This window comes from Macaca fascicularis, chromosome 7 (assembly GCF_037993035.2).
Source record: "Macaca fascicularis isolate 582-1 chromosome 7, T2T-MFA8v1.1".
Classification (NCBI taxonomy): domain Eukaryota; kingdom Metazoa; phylum Chordata; class Mammalia; order Primates; family Cercopithecidae; genus Macaca; species Macaca fascicularis.
Window position 1 is genome coordinate 140,376,532 of NC_088381.1, and position 18,394 is coordinate 140,394,925.

The window sequence follows — 18,394 nt, forward strand, 5'->3', positions numbered from 1 at the left end:
ATTTTAGGGCTGAACACTTGCCATGTGAAAAGTCCTATGCTCAGTACAAAGACACATGAGATATGGTCCCTGACCTCAAAGAGCTAAGAAGATAGCTGGAAAGACAGTGCAAACTCTTGAAAACCCAAATGCTGACATAAAACTCTACTAGAGAATTTGTCCCAAGGACATATCTCTGCATAATGGTTGTAAAGAGGCTGTGCTTCTGTGGATTGTTGGCTTGAATTTGGCTAAGAGACAGTATTGTACCACTCACCTGGAGTTGGATGTTGAAAGATATTTTAATTTGCAGAATTATGTTATAACCACAAGAGACCATTCAGTGGTAGCAACAAGTTCAAGTCTTTTCTTAAACCTTAAAGTGGATGATACTGGGAATGCTCAAGTGATACAGAAGAGATATGTATAGGGAAGTTGTATCCAGGAAGCTTTTAATAGAACAGACTCCCAATGGTGAAATCGTACTAGGAAAACAAGGAAGAAATGTGGATCATCCGTTGTAGAAATACGATTGTGAATAATGGATAGTTGAGGGAAGCCAAGGATACGTGGTTACATTGTATCATCTAAAAATTCATGTCTTTCCCAGAACCTCAGAATCTGACTTATTTGGAAATTGAGTTGTTGCAGATGCAGGTAGTTAAGATGAGGTCATACTTGAATAGGGTGGGCCTCTAATCCAATATGACTTATGACTTTGTAAGAAGAGAAAGCAGAGACACAGACACATACAGAGCAAACACCATGTGGAGACACAGAAACACAGGAGGAGAGAGTGCAGTGAGGCATCTGCAAGCTGAAGAATGCCGACATCAGAGGCTAAGGAAAAGTCATGAAGCTGGTTCTCCCCTAAAGCCTTCCAAGAGAGCATGGCCCTGTCAACACCTTGATTTTGGACGTCTGGCCTCCAGAACTGTGACAGAATGAATTTCTGCTCTTTTAAGCCACCCAGTTTGTTAGTCCTTTGTTATGGCAATCCTAAGAAACTAATACATCAGGATACCCTGGCTCTCTAGACCCACTTATTTCTGCTGAATTGTGACCTTGCAATTTTCCAGATACCCCCAACTTCTGTCCTAAGCCTCCCTCTGATTCTACATCTACAGTGACACCCCAAGATTTCTGGCCCACTCCAAAAATTGCCTTTCTCCCACTCTTGCCACCACCAAGGAATCTAGTGGAATGAATGTGGACTCACCACCTGGGTACCAGAAAGGGGTGACACTGGTGGTGAGTGTGCATCCATGAGGCAGTCACTACAAAGTCTGAGTAAATTTCTACAGCTGCTACTATGGGCACAGCCCTCAGTCCAGGTACAGCTGCCACTAGTACCAACCCTGGAGAAGACTGGTAAAGAGTAAATGGTTAGGTCCATCCTTTACAGCATGACCTTGGCAGAAAGAGACAATGTCCTGCAATCTCTGGACATTTGCTTAAATTTGCTGCTAGCCTCAACCCCAGGGGAATTCTTCCATAAACAGTATTTTTGGTTCCCTTGAAAGTTATTGAGTTTGATTAGGTCTGTGACTTGCGTTTGAGAGAATCCAGGATTTGTCTTCATGCCTAGCCTGGTGCTTTGGAAGAGATCTTGCATGGAATCTCCCATTGTTTGACCTGATAGGGTTAGTCTACCACCATGACCCTATTGGACTATGTCTGGAAATGCAGAGTTGCAAGCCAGAGGCTCCCTGACCCCCAAGTTCATGATCTATTGGTCGTCATCGTTGTAATTAGAAGATACTGCTGTTGCTGATTATGTGTGTTGGTGCAGAAGTAGTTGGGTTTGGATGGGGTATATCTAGAGCTGCATACCAATATAGTAGCCAGTAGCCACATGTAGCTATTTAAATTTAAATTTGAATTATTTAAAATTAAATGCAATTTGAAATTCAGTTCATCAGTCACACTAGCCACTTTTCAACTGCCCAATAGCCACATGGGGCTAGTGGCTGCCATACTGGAGAACACAATTATGAAATATTTTCATCATCACAGGAAATTATACTGGACAGTGCCAGTCTACAGTTATTTGCTTTTCCAAGCTTTCCCACACACAGCTCTCTCTCTTTTATTTACTAAGTGCAGTTTTCTAAGTATTGAGAATATGTCAGCTCCATAATAGGAGGAAACATGATTTAATCTCTTACTGTCTGTTAGAAATAATAAAATATATGCATCTATTTTTTAAAAGAGGAAAAATGAGTATTGCCAGACCAATGTTTCCCAAGTTGTAATGTGGATGTAAATCACCTGGGCTCTTGTTGAACTGTAGGTTATGATTTAGCAGGTGCAGGTGGGGCCTATGGTTCTTCTTCTGGTTCACAGACCACAGCTTGAATAGGGAAGAGTTGCAGCGTGTGACTTGTGAGTTAGGACCTTACTGCTGTTTCAAGGGCCAACAAAATAAATACAGCAAGTGGGCTTTAAATGGAAAGACAGAAGCTGAAGGAAATATTCTTATTGCCCAACACCAGAAGAATTAGACCAATGCCCATACTTTAGTCTGAATGTGAGACAGCATAGCAAAGATGAGCTATGCAGCATAGCAGAATTAAGAACTGGGGCTGGGTGCAGTGGCTCACACCTGTAATCCCAGCACTTTGGGAGGCTGAGACGGGTGGTCACGAGGTCAGGAGATCAAGACCATCCTGGCTAACACAGTGAAACCCTGTCTCTACTAAAAATGCAAAAAAATTAGCCAGACGTGGTGGTATGCGCCTGTAGTCCCAGCCACTCGGGAGGCTGAGGCAGGAGAATTGCTCGAACCCAGGGGATGGAGGTTGCAGCGAGCCGCGATTACGCCACTGCACTCCAGCCTGGGCGACAGAGTGAGACTCCATCTCAAAAAAGAAAAAGAAAAAAAAACAAAACAAAACTGGATGCCCTCTGGAGCCTTGCTGTCTAGATTTGATTCTGGACTTCATGACTTCCTGGCTGTGTGTCCTTAGGCAGACTATCGTGAGGCCTTACTTTCCCTATCTGGAAAATGGGAATAATACTAGTACATTTTTCACAGAGTAGTTGTGAGGACTCAGTGAGTTAACAGATTTCAAATGCTTGAGACAGTGTCTAGCACACAGTAAGCACCGTACATGGTTGGTAATAAATGCATGTAACATTCTGCTTCTGACAAGAGAATATGCTTTATTCTGGATGTGTCAATACATTTCTGACCAGTTGTACATCACTTGGCTCGAAACAGGACCCTAATTTCTCCCCTGAGGATTGAGGAAGGGATGGGAGGTGGAGGATAATGTGTTCTGATGAAAGATTGGGTCCATGAAGCATCCTGGTTATAGTACTAGTGAAAAAATTACAGAGTCAAAAGGTGGGTCCATAATTGCTAGGAACAGTCCAGGGAGCTTAATCAATGGCATGGTAGACAGCAGCCGTTTGAAGGTAATGCCGGTGATCATCACTTAACATGCCTCCTTAAAGAAACTGTTCACCATTGGTTACTGTTGGTGTACCAAGGTCTGCATTTGAAATTTGTGCAGCTTTTGTAGAATCTGCCCCTTACATATGAGATGTTTCCTTTTGGTGAGTGACTGCAAAACAGATTTGAGTCACTGAAGAGAATATGACACAAGCTTTTCTCTGGTATTGATCTTTTTTAAACCTTCTTCCTTCACCCAAAGCAAAGAGCCCAGCCAACAGCGAGTAAAAAGATGGGGCTTCTCTTTCGATGAGATATTGAAGGACCAGGTGGGGCGGGACCAGTTTCTACGATTCCTGGAGTCCGAATTCAGTTCAGAAAACCTCAGGTAAATCTCTCTAAGTTTGAACTGTGTGCGGAACGTGTGTGAAGAAATTTGCATAATCCGTCTCTCCATCTCTCTTTCTCAATGAAACATTATCAGGGTTCAAATTCAAATGCCAGCTAATCTGGCTGAGGTTGAAATAGAGAAGAACAAATTAAAATATGCAACTCTGTCACCACCATAATAGCACCTACTAACACCAGCATACTTCAGTTCAAGTCTATGTGACCTTTGTTCAACTAATTGGAAATAAGTCTTCAATAATAATTAAATAGTTGAACGGATTTGACAACATCATTCGTTAAGTACAGCCATAGAACCAGGGAGCTTCAGAGTACAGAGGCACCTCAGAGGCTCTCTCCTCAAAACTCCCCAGTCTTGGGGTCCTGAATATCTGAGAAGCTAAACAGCAGAGGGAGGAGTCAGTGGGCTCATTTCAGAATTTCAAAGAGCAAAGTAAATATCACTCGATAACTGGAGATGTAACTGTAGCAGCTAATAAAAACATGTTTTTTTCTTTGAGAATGACTTCTGTCAACTCCAAATAGTGGTTACTCTGATCATCTGATGCCAGTGAGAACACCTGATTGTTCCTATTGGTCTATAATACCTGATGAGGGAAATGTATTAATAATTACTGTTTAATAGGAGAAAAAAATAAGATATTCAAAACCTCAGGTCCTATATGAGAGGAAGAAAAGGGGGTAAATTAAAAGGAAAAGTCTCCTTGATCATGAAAAATTTGGGAACTTGTTTATTTAGACTTTTATGGTACTAGATGAAGAATCAGAAATCTGCAGAAAATGTGACTTATCTGAGACTTACCTAGTGATCTTAGCAAACTGGTGACTTCTTAATGGGTAAGATGGAATCTCTCTCTTTCTTTATTCTTTGTACCAGGTTCTGGTTTATAGAGCAGGGCAACACCCGTCTTCCAGTGCTGTTTTCTTTAACGATGTCTTAATAATGTTTAAATATTGTATTACTTTAAAAACTCACCGTCTCTACTAAAAAATACAAAAACCTAGCTGGGTGAAGTGGTACGCGCCTGTAGTCCCAGCTACTCGGGAGGCTGAGGCAGGAGAATGGCGTAAACCCGGGAGGCGGAGCTTGCAGTGAGCCAAGATCCAGCCACTGCACTACAGCCTGGGCAATAGAGCAAGACTCCATCTAAAAAAAAAAAACCAAAAAAAAACTCAAAGCATGTACTGCAGGCAAAGGACTACCCCTCCAAAGTTAATGTGCAATATCCATGCACTTATTTCAAGTGAGACCATCTCGGTCCCATATGTCAATCAAGTGATATTTATGCTACACCTGTGCTGTATCAAGCCCTGTGAGAGTCTGCTGAGAGACACAAGTCAAGATGTGTGATCTTTGCCTGCAACGACCTTGTAGGTCCTTGAGGAAAAAACACAAGAAATTATTGAATCATTGAATGTCTATAAATGAGTGTAAACTCTAAGAACCATTTTGAAAGCATTTAAAGGAGAAGAATCAAATCTGAAGTGGTTAAATCATAAGCTGGACTTTGAAGAATGCACAGGATAATAGTAGACAAAGAAGAAGGAGAGAGAATATTCCAAGCTGGAGGACCAAATGAGGAAAGGGGTGGCCGATGGGCCTCTCCCACTCCATAAGGTCCTGGGAGGACAGGTAGATGCCGACTAGCTGTACAGAGCGTGCTGTTCTAGGCATCCACGTGTCTCTTATAAACCAGATAAGGCTAAGTATCTTGTTTTGGGTTATTATACAAGAGCCTTTCCTTATGCTGAGGCATGATTCCAAACACATCTCAGAGCTTCACTTCAATGCCTAATGAAGTATTTGTAACATAAGGTTTGATTTCCAATACTCTTCACTAGGGTGGTGCTCAGACTAGCCTCCCGGGTATAGGAAGGAAAGCTCTCTGTGGCCAGCTTGATGGACCCAGGTGGCCTCTGTGTAGCCAGCTCAGTCCCAGTTTCCACCCCCTCCATGATCCCTATGAGCCACCCCTGGGAGTCCTTCTCATCTCCCTTTCTTACCTGTTCCCCTTGGGTCTGCAAGATGGAGTGGTATAGAGGCTCCCTTTACCTAACTACCTCTAAGCCCACAAGTAGCCTCAGCACCCTCTGCTGCATGCACTATTGCAGAGAACTTGAAGAATGAACCAGAGTTTGGTCATTGTGAGGGTCCCAGGAGCATCCACTGGCTCAGCTGCCACCTTGCCTGGTCAGAGCATTCATTCCGGAAAGCCCTGCATGTAGCCAGAACCACATATCAGTTCAGACTCGTTTCACAAATTATGCATCACACTTAAAACCCAGAGTGCACCAAGGAGTGTGTCCCTGGCAGGTGTTCAGTGCTTCTTCCTGCCATCACCTCCTGCGCCTCTGCCAGCTCCTTTCCCCGTGCCAGGAGGGCTACATTTAATCTTGGGTGAAAGCATGCGTGTGAGCATGTGTTCATGTACCAGAGCCTAAGCCACACCCCCAGCATGCAGAAATCCAGACTTCAGAGGGTCACCCCTGCTCCATGACAGGAAAGGGAGTAAGAAAAATAGAATAGCAGGGAGGAAGAGGATAGCCAAGAGCCTCTAAAATCCTCTCTGGATGCCCAAATTCCATTTTTATGATATTCAGCATAACTGGATACATGATGGGTGGGAGAGAAGCTCAGCTGTAAATCACATAACTGTAGGACTCTTCTGTCACCCGTCATGGGGCAGCCTCTTCCCTTTTCCTTTGTGTTCATTCCTTCAGCTGCAGATATCAGCTTGGCACCAACCGTGGCACAGGGCCTGCGGATTCAGAGCTGACTGAATAAATATCAGGGCAGCCAGGCACGGCCGTACAGATGCACCTCCACTGTGGCCCATGCCATGGAGGCCCCTGGGAGTTGTGCAATATGGCACAACTTGAGGATCCTGCCAACCTGCCATGTTGGCCGTGCTGGAGTCGTTCCTTCTCTGCAAGATTGGTGAGGGGCCCAGGCCACTGGCATTGGAGCATGGCAGGAAAAAGCCTGACCAGAACTCACCTGGGTAGATTACAAAGTGCTTCTCCACTTCCTCTGTCCTCCTGTGCTCCCTCTCATCTCTCCAGTGAAAGGGCTGCTTAGATCATAACATTTTTGCACAACCCATGGGGTGCCAGTTAAGTAGCCAAGCAGCTGAATTGGTATCAGAGCTTCAGAATGTGGAATGGAGGAGCCCCGAAGTGTCACCCTGGATCCTTTAAGGAATGATTTCTATGATGATGTAATAGAAGTTGGCGTCCCCTTTGATCAATTTCTTCTGGTTGGGTCTGTGAGATGAGGATGGGGGCGTCATCTCTGTGGACTGGGTGGGGTATGACCAGCAGTGCATTTTGCTGAAGCTGTGAGCTCTCTGTGGCAGGGTCTACCTCTTTTCCTCCTTTTCTGACCCACCCTGAGCTAGGTGCAGGCTCCCTTTGGACCCACAGACAGCTGTTTGCTGAGCGCCTTGGGAATGCACATGGCTTCTGTCCACAAGGCAGGGGCCTCACAGCTCTGATGCAGGGAGCTCCACTCCGTTTCTTGGCCTCATCCTTCTGCCTGCTTTGTGCATTTTCCCAGAATAATGACAGTCTCTCCTTGCCATCTTTTCACCCTCTCTCACATCTCTCCTACACAAATCTTTGTCCTCCCTGGCTTGACACCCTCTGCTGCATGGCACAGAATGAGTTAAAAATCAAAACCCACAGCAAAGAGTGTCCCCCGTACATTTTTTATGAGCTGTAACATCTCCTGAGAGAAGGTAGTTGTTCTTCTAACCTGCAGATTGATGATCCGAGTTCCACACAGTGTCGGCTGAAGGGAGAAGCAATTAAAAGAGAACACAGTGGGGTGCCAGGTTCGTCTAGAGAGCTCTCGTCTCTGGCAGTTGCCCTGAGTCCTAGGAAGACCTCAGAAGGTTCACTAGGCCCAGCAGGATCCACCACTTACCAAACCCATGATTAATAGGAACAGAGGTGACTTCCACGACACCACAACCATCTGCAGTGTTTCAGCCACTGCCGAGTGAACAGAACTCAGCTTCAGTGGTGCTGGGGGTGGTTACTTACTTATGTAGGCACCCGGGAATTTCAGCCCTGCCAGGAACTAAACCAAGTTTAAGCCCTGCTTCCTACATCTCCGGTTGACCAGCAGAGGGCACAGAAACACTTTCTTCTCTCCTGGAGTTTGCTTTTTCTCTGGGAACGAACCAAAAGCTGTATTTTCTAACCCATGAAAATTCTAGTTTATGAAAAGTTAACTGGTGACTAAGGGACTGCCCAGACCTCCTGGTAGGATGGAGAATGATCAAGGGCCAAATGGTTTGTCTTACCCAGCCAGCCTTGAGAAAATCCTCTTCTTTGAAAGCCTCCAAGGAGAAAGGAGGCTCTCACTGGGGCAGCCCCTAGATGGTCCTCCAGTCCTGTTCTCCACGGCTTTGCCCCAGTGGTATCTGAGCCCAGGCTGTCTCACTCCAAAAGCTAGTTTCCCCGCCAGCATTTCTAAGTCATGAACACAGATCAAATGCCTGCACAGGGGCTGCCTCCCCACTGCTGCTATGACAATTGGCAGGGACCAGGGACGAGGCAGGACAGGTGGTCTCCCAGATACCAGTCCTTGTGTCCTGCCAGTCACAACGGCCCTTCTGCTGCAAGCCGTGGAGGCTTAGTACAGGATGGGTGGATTTCATGCGGCTACTGGCATTTCACTCCCTGCCACTGCCCTCGAGGAGGAGCGGTACCTGCAGGTTTTTGATAAGAGCAGAAGCTTCCAAAGCCTCAGTGGGCCTCCCATGGACAGCAGATGTGCAGAGAGGAGCTGCTATGGCTCTCTGCAGGGGGAAGTGTGGCCTGGGCAGCCTGGGTTCCGATTTCCCGGCTCAGGCCTGTGGGGCTCGAAGATGGCCAACACTAACCAAAGCCTGTTCTGAATTTCAAATTGACACAAAGGTTCCTTGAAACCAGCGATGGTAAACACATACGGGACGTCAGCATGCTGTTGTGACAGCAGTTTTGCTGTTGCCTGAGAGACACAAGGCAGGTCAACTCCAAAGCAGACAGAAGGCAGGGGAGAGTCCACAGTGTGTGCAGGGGAGAAAACTGCTGTCTAAGAAATGTTACCCCATACCCTCCCCCTTCGTCTTCCTCCAGCATGCCTGTTGTTTTCACTTGTACTTAAAAAAATTCTTGGTTTTATGTGACAAAGAAAACCGTTTTATTTTTACATAAAAGTTTATTAAATTTGATTCTGGGACCTGGTGCAATGGCTCACGCCTATCATCCCAGCATTTTGGGAGGCTGAGGCAGGCAGATTACTTGAGGCCGGGAGTTCAAGACCAGACCAGCCAACATGGTGAAACCCCGTCTCCGTTAAAAATGCAAAAATTAGCTGAGCATGGTGACATGCCCCTGTAATCCCAGCTACTCAGGAGGCTGAGACAGGAGAATTGCTTGAACCTGAGAGGCGGAGGTTGCAGTGAGCCAAGATGGAGCCACTGCACTCCAGTTTGGGCGGCAAAGTAAGATCCTGTCTCCCCACCAAAAAAAATGATGCTGAAATTTGTATTTCCATCAGCTCCGGGACCTCTCTGTATCCAGCTGAGTGATGTGCATTTTCATGTGGCCCCCAAACCATCCTGCAAAAAGGACCCTGAGTCCTCAGGAACCGCCGAGAGTGTGCAGAGCTCCCGGGGTCCTCAGGGCCTTCCCAGAGGGGCTCACAGCTCCTCCTCAGTGCTGACAGAGATGACAGAAGGTGACCTCCCATGTGGCGTTGATTGAGGGGGCAGGAAGTCACCCAGGTGTCATCCATTTGTGTGAGGAGTTGCAGGGGCCGGGGGCATGGGAAGACGCTGACCCAGAAGGTTACTTCCAGCCGGGGATTCAGCCCAGGCGGCCTCCCTGTGTGAACCTGGTTCCCCTGTCTGCCCAGCATGCGGCTGAGGAGCACTCACTGACTTCGTCTCTGGACACTTGACCCCTTCTGGTCCTTGGAAAAACCAGCACTGGCTTCTTCCTTTAGAGCCAGGTTCCCGCATCGTTCACCTACTGGTCAGACGTGGCCTTCCAGGCAGAGAAAGCCTTGTAGGTGCTCTTGTCAGCAGATGGCCGTTTTCACCTGCAAGCCTCCCAGCCACTTCCTTCTTTTCACGGCAGGCCTGAGAGAGTGGACAGAGGGCCCTACGGAACCTAGGGCAGGCAAGGGAGATGGAGGCAAGGGAGATGGAGGAGACCAGTGCCCCAGCTCGAGAGTCAAGGGCCCACCTGAACAATGAGGCAGGGGAACAGCTCCTTTCAAGCCCTTCCTTCCCCACCATCTCTGGACTCGGGATAAAGGAACACGACTACTTTCCTCTCACCCAGAATCCAGAAGGACCTGAGCACCCAGGACTTGCGGCTGTCAGAGAGCTGCAGAAGGGCAGGGGACGCCAGATGGCAGCAGCAAGAGCTGGGCAGTAGTATCTGCCCAGGCCACCTGCAGAGAGAGGGCTGGAATCCGAGGGATCACGTTGGGCCAGCACTGAGCCTGTGGCCGCCACACTGACCCTTCCTCAGCTCCCCCTCACAGGACCTGAAAGCATTTCTGAGTTAAGTCTGGATAGCAGGTTTTCCAGAGCCGTGCCACATATCCCTCCATCCACTCGGTGCCCATTTCAGAGATGAAGTGAGAGGCACCCGGAAAGGCACACCAAGGCAAAATACGGCATAGACAGGACGAGGGCAGAGCCTGCTTCCTGATCTGATGGAAGCCGTGAAGCCTTCTCTGCCTTACGCTTGGCTCTACAGGGTCACTGAGGGGTCGCTGTAAGGATATCATCAGAATCCTAAATGGCAAAAAATGGCAAATCAGGGGAAGAGTTGGAGCCCAGCATTTGGGGACACACACACAGACACACATACACTCACACACACATACACACACACACAGTCTGCTCGCCTTGCAGAAATGGGGTTGCATTACTCCAGTCTGCCACTGAGTGGCACCTTTGGGCCATGCACTTGGCTCCAAAGACATTTCTCTGAACAGCAACTGAAAAACATGTTTAACCACCGCCCCCGCCACCCCCCTCGCGCGCATGCACACACACACACACACATACACACACACACACAAAACCCAAGTACATCTTACTTTGGATGAAATTTGATGACAGATTGAATGCACTGTCCGCACTTTCCACCATGTCATGGTTCAACTTTGCTTGTCCCTCCCTTTCTGTTGACTAGACTACCTGTGATTCCCACTGCTGTAGGAACCAGCACAGGACCTACTCTCTTACTCACTGATCGGGGAGCTGGCCTGTCTGTTCACAGGGCAAAGGATATGACAACCAGACCTGGATCCTGCTGCAAGGCTGCCTTGGGAACCATCCTCAAGACCCAGTAGCTGTTGTCCAAGCTTTGGCTCTGGCTGCTGCTGCTCTCAGCAGAAAAGCGCTCCCTGCTCCCATGTGGATGCTGAGGGATTAAACAGACGCAAATATGGAAGTGAGCAGATTTTTCTCTCTTTCCCTCTGCAGAAGGAGAACCATTCTGCAGAGAAATTTTCATGGTATGCCTCTTCAGCATTGTTCCAGATGCGCCCATCTTCACTCTGAAACCCACGTATTGAGCGCCTACTATTTGCCAAGCACCATGCTGAGCACTGATGTGCACTGGCTCAGTTTCTCCATCTATAATAGGAATGGCTGGTTTATTCTTACACAGATAGTCTTTATGATTCCAGGATCCTGCCTCTTCTGTGATCTTTCCTCCATGTTGATGTCATCAGTTGATCCCAACTAGATTTGACAAAGGGACTCACACTGTCTGCATGGTGGCATGTATGTAGCACAGGTATTCTCAACCAGGAGTGAGTTCATCTCCCAGGGGACATGGGGCAATGTTTTGAAACATTTTTAGTTGTCAAAACTTGGGAAGGGGGGTTGCTATTGGCATCTAGTGGGTAGAGGCCAAGGTTGCTGCTAAACATCGTACATTACACAGAATAGCCTCAACAACAAAGAATTATCCAGCCTGAAGTGGCAATAGTGCTGAGGTTGAGAAATCTTCACGTAGAGGGAGAGAAATCTCGTTTTGATAACGAGAAGCACATTGATCTTTTAATATGCAATTCTTTTCTGTTCTGCACAATAGGAACACCTTTGATATTTTCAGCAATCTCCATGGTCTTTGCAGCCCCACACAGTGGCATCAGGGGAGGCTGAGAGATGCAGCAGAATGGATTTCATGGGACATCAGCTCTGGGGCCATCTCCAGCAACATCCCGATGCTGAGCCCTCTGGAACTGACTGTGTTTCTGCTCCCACTTCAGGTTCTGGCTGGCTGTCCAAGATCTTAAGAAACAACCCCTACAGGATGTGGCCAAGAGGGTAGAAGAAATCTGGCAAGAGTTTCTGGCTCCAGGGGCTCCAAGTGCAATCAACCTGGATTCTCACAGCTATGAGATTACCAGTCAAAATGTCAAAGATGGAGGGAGATATACATTTGAAGACGCCCAGGTTTGCTTATCTACTCAAGTGGTTGTCATAAGGTGTTCATTTGTCCACTTCATTGCCTGACCTATTAACATAAGTTCAAGGCATTGTGGGTAGTTAAAATTTCGTATTTGGTTATTTTTAAGTTCATCAGTGGAAATCATTTCAGATAGGTGCACAGCAAAATCCCAGGATCATTTTCCCAGAGGAGTTACGATATTACCTAGAAACCAAAATGTGCAGTTATATGCTTTAGTTGTTCCAGGAAAGCCTCAAAGTGTTTTACAAAATCTGAAGCCTTGTAATAAGTCAGTGGTAGAATCTGGAAACCAGAACACAGCATTGGAGAAGTGGGTGTAGTGAGTTGGCAGGGCCATGAGTCAAACCCACATCTGTCTACCTCTGAAGCCCACACTGATAACCACCTCTCTACACTGCTTCCGCAGTGATCTCCAGCTCTGCAGTGAATAGTTTTTACGCACATCTATATTCCAGGCTCTGCACTATGTGATAAGACACCACAAAGAACAGGCAAAAGCCCGTTCTCAGCGAGGTTACCAGCAAGTGTGGGAGACAGACAAGTAAATGGGCAACTTCAACAGTGCGAAAAGTGCCCCGAATGGGTGAACCCTGGGTTAAAGCAAGCCTGCAGGAGGGACTCCCAACCCTGTAGGACACAATTAGGATGCTCACAGATGCTGATGATGCTGGCTAAAGAAACAGGAACCACCCTAACCAGCAGACTAAATTTTGACGGCTGGAAGGTGCCATTTCTAAAAATAAGCATTGGGTTGGTTTCTTACTTCCTGGCCCCTAATTTCTATTTCCTGTCACCATCCCACACCCAGTGACAGGGCTTAAGATTTTGCTTATCTCCTTGACCCCACTTACGTCTCTCACGTCTAGGGCCCCCGGTAAAGAATTTGGGTAGTTTGCTCTCTTGCAGACATTATTGTCTGATTTAGGAAACTCAGTGTAGCTGCACCAATGCAAATAATGGGGTGAGAACACAGTGTCGCTTATCATCCGGATTTGCCTTGTCATTTGCTCAGAACTTCAAGATGAAAACACCTACCAGCCTCAACACCATAACTATCTTCTTCTCTCCCCTGGTCACGAGCTCCATCGAATGCCTGTGCCAATCATGAAATCATGACTCCTTCATATACCCCTTGCAGCTTGAAAGCAGAATGTTTGAGTCATGAGAGCGCTTTGCTGAGATATTTTTGCTTATGTGTATGTACGTATACTTTGAAGCACCATATTGACATGGTCAGAGAGGAGAGTGACAGGGAAGTTCCATGGGGGTTTCCTGCATGAACGAGCTGAAGCTCAAAGCTCCAATATTTATGAAACACAAGAGGAGTGATACTGGTGAGAACCTTGATGCATCTAGCACAGTGTTACCACTCCAAGCATGACATAGGAGGGATTTATTTTAATTTTCTATTATGAAAACTTTTAAACACTTGGAAAAGTGGAAACAGCAAAACAGCAAACCTTTATAGACCCTCATCCAGCCGTAAAAATCATCAGTACACGTCTGATCTTGCTTTATCTCTAACCCCACCTACTTTTTCACCTGCCACCAAGTTACTTTAAAACAAATCCAAGATATTGCAGCATTTCATCTGTAAACTTAGATATGTATCTTTTACAAAAAGGATCCTTTTGTTTTAACATTGCCACAATATCCTTTATCTCCCTCCCCTTCTCACATCCCCTTGCAATGTATTTGATGAAGGAATTAGATCCTTTGTCCTATAAAGAGTTCCAAGCTCTGGATTTTTCTGATTGCAGCTCTGTGGTACTATTTAGAATGTTCTTCTATCATCTCTCTTTCCTATAAATTAGTTTTTTTAGATATTTAATCAGATTTAGTCTTGATTTTTATGGACAAAACTACTTCATAGATTGTGTGGTGCTCTCCTATCAGAAGGCACATGTCTAGCCACCTCTCTTTTTGCCCTTTTTTACAGATATTGATGTCCATCACTTATATCCATTAGTTAATTAGAGGTTACAAAATGATGACATACTAATTTTATTCTTTCTTCACTTATTAGCTGGAATACTTTCATAAAGAGAAACTTCCCTCCACCACTATGGGATTAACTAGCAGTACAATTCACATAAGAAAAGCAGGATAAATGTTTGATTCTCTCCCTTCGTTTTCCAGTTTTCAAAATGAGTGGTTTACTGTTATCTTCCTATGGTAAACATTAGGGTCTACTGTTTTGATTTTACTATCTTTGTGAACTCATGGGTTTCAACATATGTGCTAGGTTTTAATCTGTTTGCTTATTATTTTTATTGATGCTTGGATTTTGCCATCTCTGGCCAGTTGGCTCTTTCTGGCACAGCCCTAGTGATCTTTGATGTCATCCAAATAGCAAGGAAGCTAAGATATTCCAGTCTTTGCCCTTACCCAGAATAAGCCATTTCTCCAAGGACCCCTGATTCCTCTTAGTGGCAAATGGTATTTAGAGACTAAAATCTAGGCACTTAAGAGTGTTTCATTGTTCCTAGATAGTTTATCATGTCTAGCCCTTTTCAGTTGACAGAGCTAGGAAATGTGTTTTTGTTTATAATAAAAATACATCATGAGTTCATACTGATACTTTTAATTCAAATTCTGACCTACAGGGGATTTTATTTAACCACTCGTTTCTTACATCTGTGCCTCTTTTCTCTACCCTGAGAATCCTGACTTTCAAGGGCACTGTGGATGATAGCATAATTACTCATTTGCTTTATACTACACAGAACAGCCTCTAAACCACAACGCTAAAAATACAGCAAAAGGGTGATTATCGCCTGGTTCTTTAATTGTTGCATACTATTCCGTTGTGTGGAGGCACCATAGTTTAGTCAACCAGTCCTCTCTTCTTGGACATTTATGTTGTTTCTACTTCAAGAAAGGTTTGATGGAAGAAGTGGGGAAGTCAGCCTAATGAAGGTGAGATATTGACAAGTTTCTCAACATCCAACCTCCATTAGTACAGTGCTCTACCATTTTCCAGGTACTTCTAAATGCACTCTATCTCATTTCCACAGCAATCTGGTGAGGTAGATTAGACATGAGGATATCTTAAGCATCCCATCATCTTCATTATCTGCTAGGATTAGTCTCCCATGAATTCAAATAAAACTCTTCCAAAGCCAATCCCTATTTTTAGCCCAATTTCCTATCACTTCTGAAGTGTATTTCCACCATAAATATACAAAGTGTTCCTTTCTAGCAGAGTGACCTGGACAAGTTACTTAAATTCCCTGAGTCTTCCTTTCTTCATCTGTAGAACAGGGTTGCAGTGGAGCCTGTGCATAGGGGTGGAATGGGGACCAGGTGAAAGGAAGCATGTCAACCACTAACAGTGTCTGGCCTACAGTAAGACAGAGTAAATACTACCATCTTATTTTTCTAATGTCACTAATATTCTCTTTTTAAGCTTTTATGTTTAATGTATTTGGTGAAAATTTTAAAATAATTTTGTGTAACCTTAATGCCCAGAGATAACCCCTATTTTGGTGTATTTTCTTCCTTGATTTGTGTGTGTAGCTATGTGTAAGTTCTGCTCAGGCTGCTACAACAAAGTAGCACAGACTGGGTGGCTTAAACTACAGAAATGTGTTTATCACAGTTCTCAAGACTGAGAAATCCAAAATTAAGGTGTCAGCAGATTTGGCTGCTGGTGAGGGCTCTCTTCCTGGCTTGCAGGTGGCCCCTTCTTGCTGTGTCCTTGCAGCAGGATGTGCACTCTAGTCTCTCTTCCTCTTCTTACAAGAACACTAATCCCATCATAAGGGCCTCTCTCATGACCTCATCTAAACCTAATTACCTCCCAAAAGAGCCACCTCCCAGTACCACCACACTGGGATCAGGGCTTCAACAATATGAAATTTAGGAAGACACAACATTCATTCCACAACAGGGTGATTTTGCAAATAATGTGATCCTGTAACCTGCCCTTTACCTAAAACAGGGGTCAGTTAAAAAACTAAATTTTTCCTAAACAGAGCCAGATAGTAGACATTGCAGGCTGTGTGAGTCATGTGGTCTATGTCACAACTATTCGATTCTGCCATACAGAAGCAGCTACAGTGCAACACCACAGCAATGTAAACGACACGAGGACCTATGGCCGTGTTTATTTATGAACCGTGAAATCCAATTTCATATAATTTTTCACAAAATACAATTCTTCTTTTAGTTTTTTTTTCAGCCACTCAAAAACATAAATACTGTTCTTCACTCATGGGATGTAAAGATCTAGATCACAGGTCTGTATCTGCAGATTGGAATCCCAGGCTGTAGTTTCTGACCCTGTGCTAAACAAAATAATTTAGCACCTGTAATGAAAATTATTGAAATGCTTCAAGAAATCCAGAAAGCTACAGGATAGAGGATTGGGCATGATGGATCTTCAGTTTCGGGGAGAGAGTAAGTTAGAGGAGACTTTGCTTTGGTGCAGCCATGGCAACACAGCAATCTGAATTGTGAATGTTTCTATATCAGGATTGAGTGTTGTGGCGCAAAGGTCAGCAGGTGCCTCCTAAACTATTGGGATTACAGGCGTGAGTCACCATGTGACTTTTTTATAATTAATCTACTTTTCAAAAATCTGACTAAAGAGAATACCAGAGAGAAATTTTAAATTTCTCTCATTTAACTTTCTGGAAAATCAAGTCATTTAGGCATCTGTCCCCACCGTCTTCTGTTGTCTAATCCCATGGTTTGTCCCTAGACATCACTCAACACTGCCTTACCTTCCTGGCCAGTGCAGGCTGCCTGCCCCAGCAAAGTAGCCGCAGTTGAGAAGTTCCCAGGTATAAAAAGGAGGTTAAAATCCTTAGCAGCCCATGACCAGCCAGGACTTGCACTCAGATAGATGTCCTCACTTGCTGGCCAAGGTTCTGCTCAGACCACACTGTCTCTGGATTGTTAGTGCTGAGGGCTTGGTGGTTGCACTGAGACCTGGAGAAGTTCTAGTCCCTAGAGAAAGGCCAAGAGTCTAGCAGTTCCTTCTAGAATTATACATTTAAATTATTAAAACTTTCTCTTCTCAGTTTGCCCCTCTGTTAAATGGGGATGTTAACACCTCAACCCATGGGGCTCAGGGTCTCTGGGCAGCTTCCTCAGCTGGTCATGATGGTTCTCATAAACCCCCTGCGGTGGTCATATGCTTTAACGTTAGCGCTCAGTAGCCTGAGTGAAAGTACAGCCAGATTTATGGATGCACCCGAAGCAGGGAGTGGGGTGCAGCCTCTCGCCAAGGGTTTTGTTTCTTATTTGACCACACGCATTGTTAGAGCCAAGTTAATTGCCTGTATTTGCTTCCTGTGGAAATATTTCACAAGACACCCTGTCAGCCTGGGCCCAGCATTTGCACTTGTGTTTTGCTGATCCATTTAGCTTTTCTGAAAATTTGGGCCAAGACCAAATCTTTCATAAAGGTCTGTGGGCTGTGACCATAGCCCTCAGCTGTTTGCTGTGTTGTTCCAATTTCATAGATTTAGCCTTGTGAGAGGAGAAAAAAATATGGACCATGATTTTTTTTTTTAAAGGACTCGGTTCTTTATGCTATGGATTGAATTATCTGTTCCCAACCATGGGGCCTCAAAGGACTTACATTGTCACCTACTTGCTATGTGGTCTGAGGCAAGGGCCTTGACCTTTTGTGCCTTAGTTTCCTCATCTGGGTGATGGGGGTGATGTCTTCTCTACAGCCCGCTAAGGATTTTAGAGAAATCAGATGAGGTAATAGCCCTGAAAAATCTTTGAAAAAGTAAAAAGTGCTGTATATTTGTAAGTGTGAACTCACAAAAATTAATGACTTTAGTACTGTCTGGGTCTCATAATTCCAAGATGGATCCAAAAGAAATTCTCTCAAAATATCTGCCCTTAGATGGGAAAAAACGCCAGAAAAGGATATAAAAACGGAATTTTCAGGTCCTGGAGTGCATCCTAAGGAATCTGAGCTTCTCATCCTGAAGACAGTAGCAAGGCATTGAAGGCTCTTACCTGGAAGAGGGTGAATCCCATGGTGATGGGCAGTGTAGGCTGGAGCCAGGAGAGAGATCCGAATCCTGGGGCATGTCATTTAAAGCTCTGCTGGCAGTTGTTGGTGGAGAGAATTAAACCACAGGAAGTATTGAGAAC

The 18,394-nt window shown here is 45.2% G+C and overlaps 1 protein-coding gene across 17 annotated transcripts in view; it reads left to right on the forward strand.

Moving 5' to 3' along the window:
* The window catches only part of RGS6 (regulator of G protein signaling 6), a 626,146-nt gene that overhangs the window by 565,656 nt on the left and 42,096 nt on the right, over positions 1-18,394 (forward strand). For all 17 annotated transcript variants that reach the window (XR_012415918.1, XR_006699606.3, XR_010588539.2 and 14 more), the window contains exons 14-15: positions 3,639-3,764; positions 12,072-12,258. Coding sequence is in view for 14 of the 17 variants with exons in the window: in XM_045396654.3 (XP_045252589.2) it covers positions 3,639-3,764; positions 12,072-12,258 (313 nt within the window). In the remaining 3 variants the exon portion in view is untranslated. The remainder of the gene's footprint in view (positions 1-3,638; positions 3,765-12,071; positions 12,259-18,394) is intronic.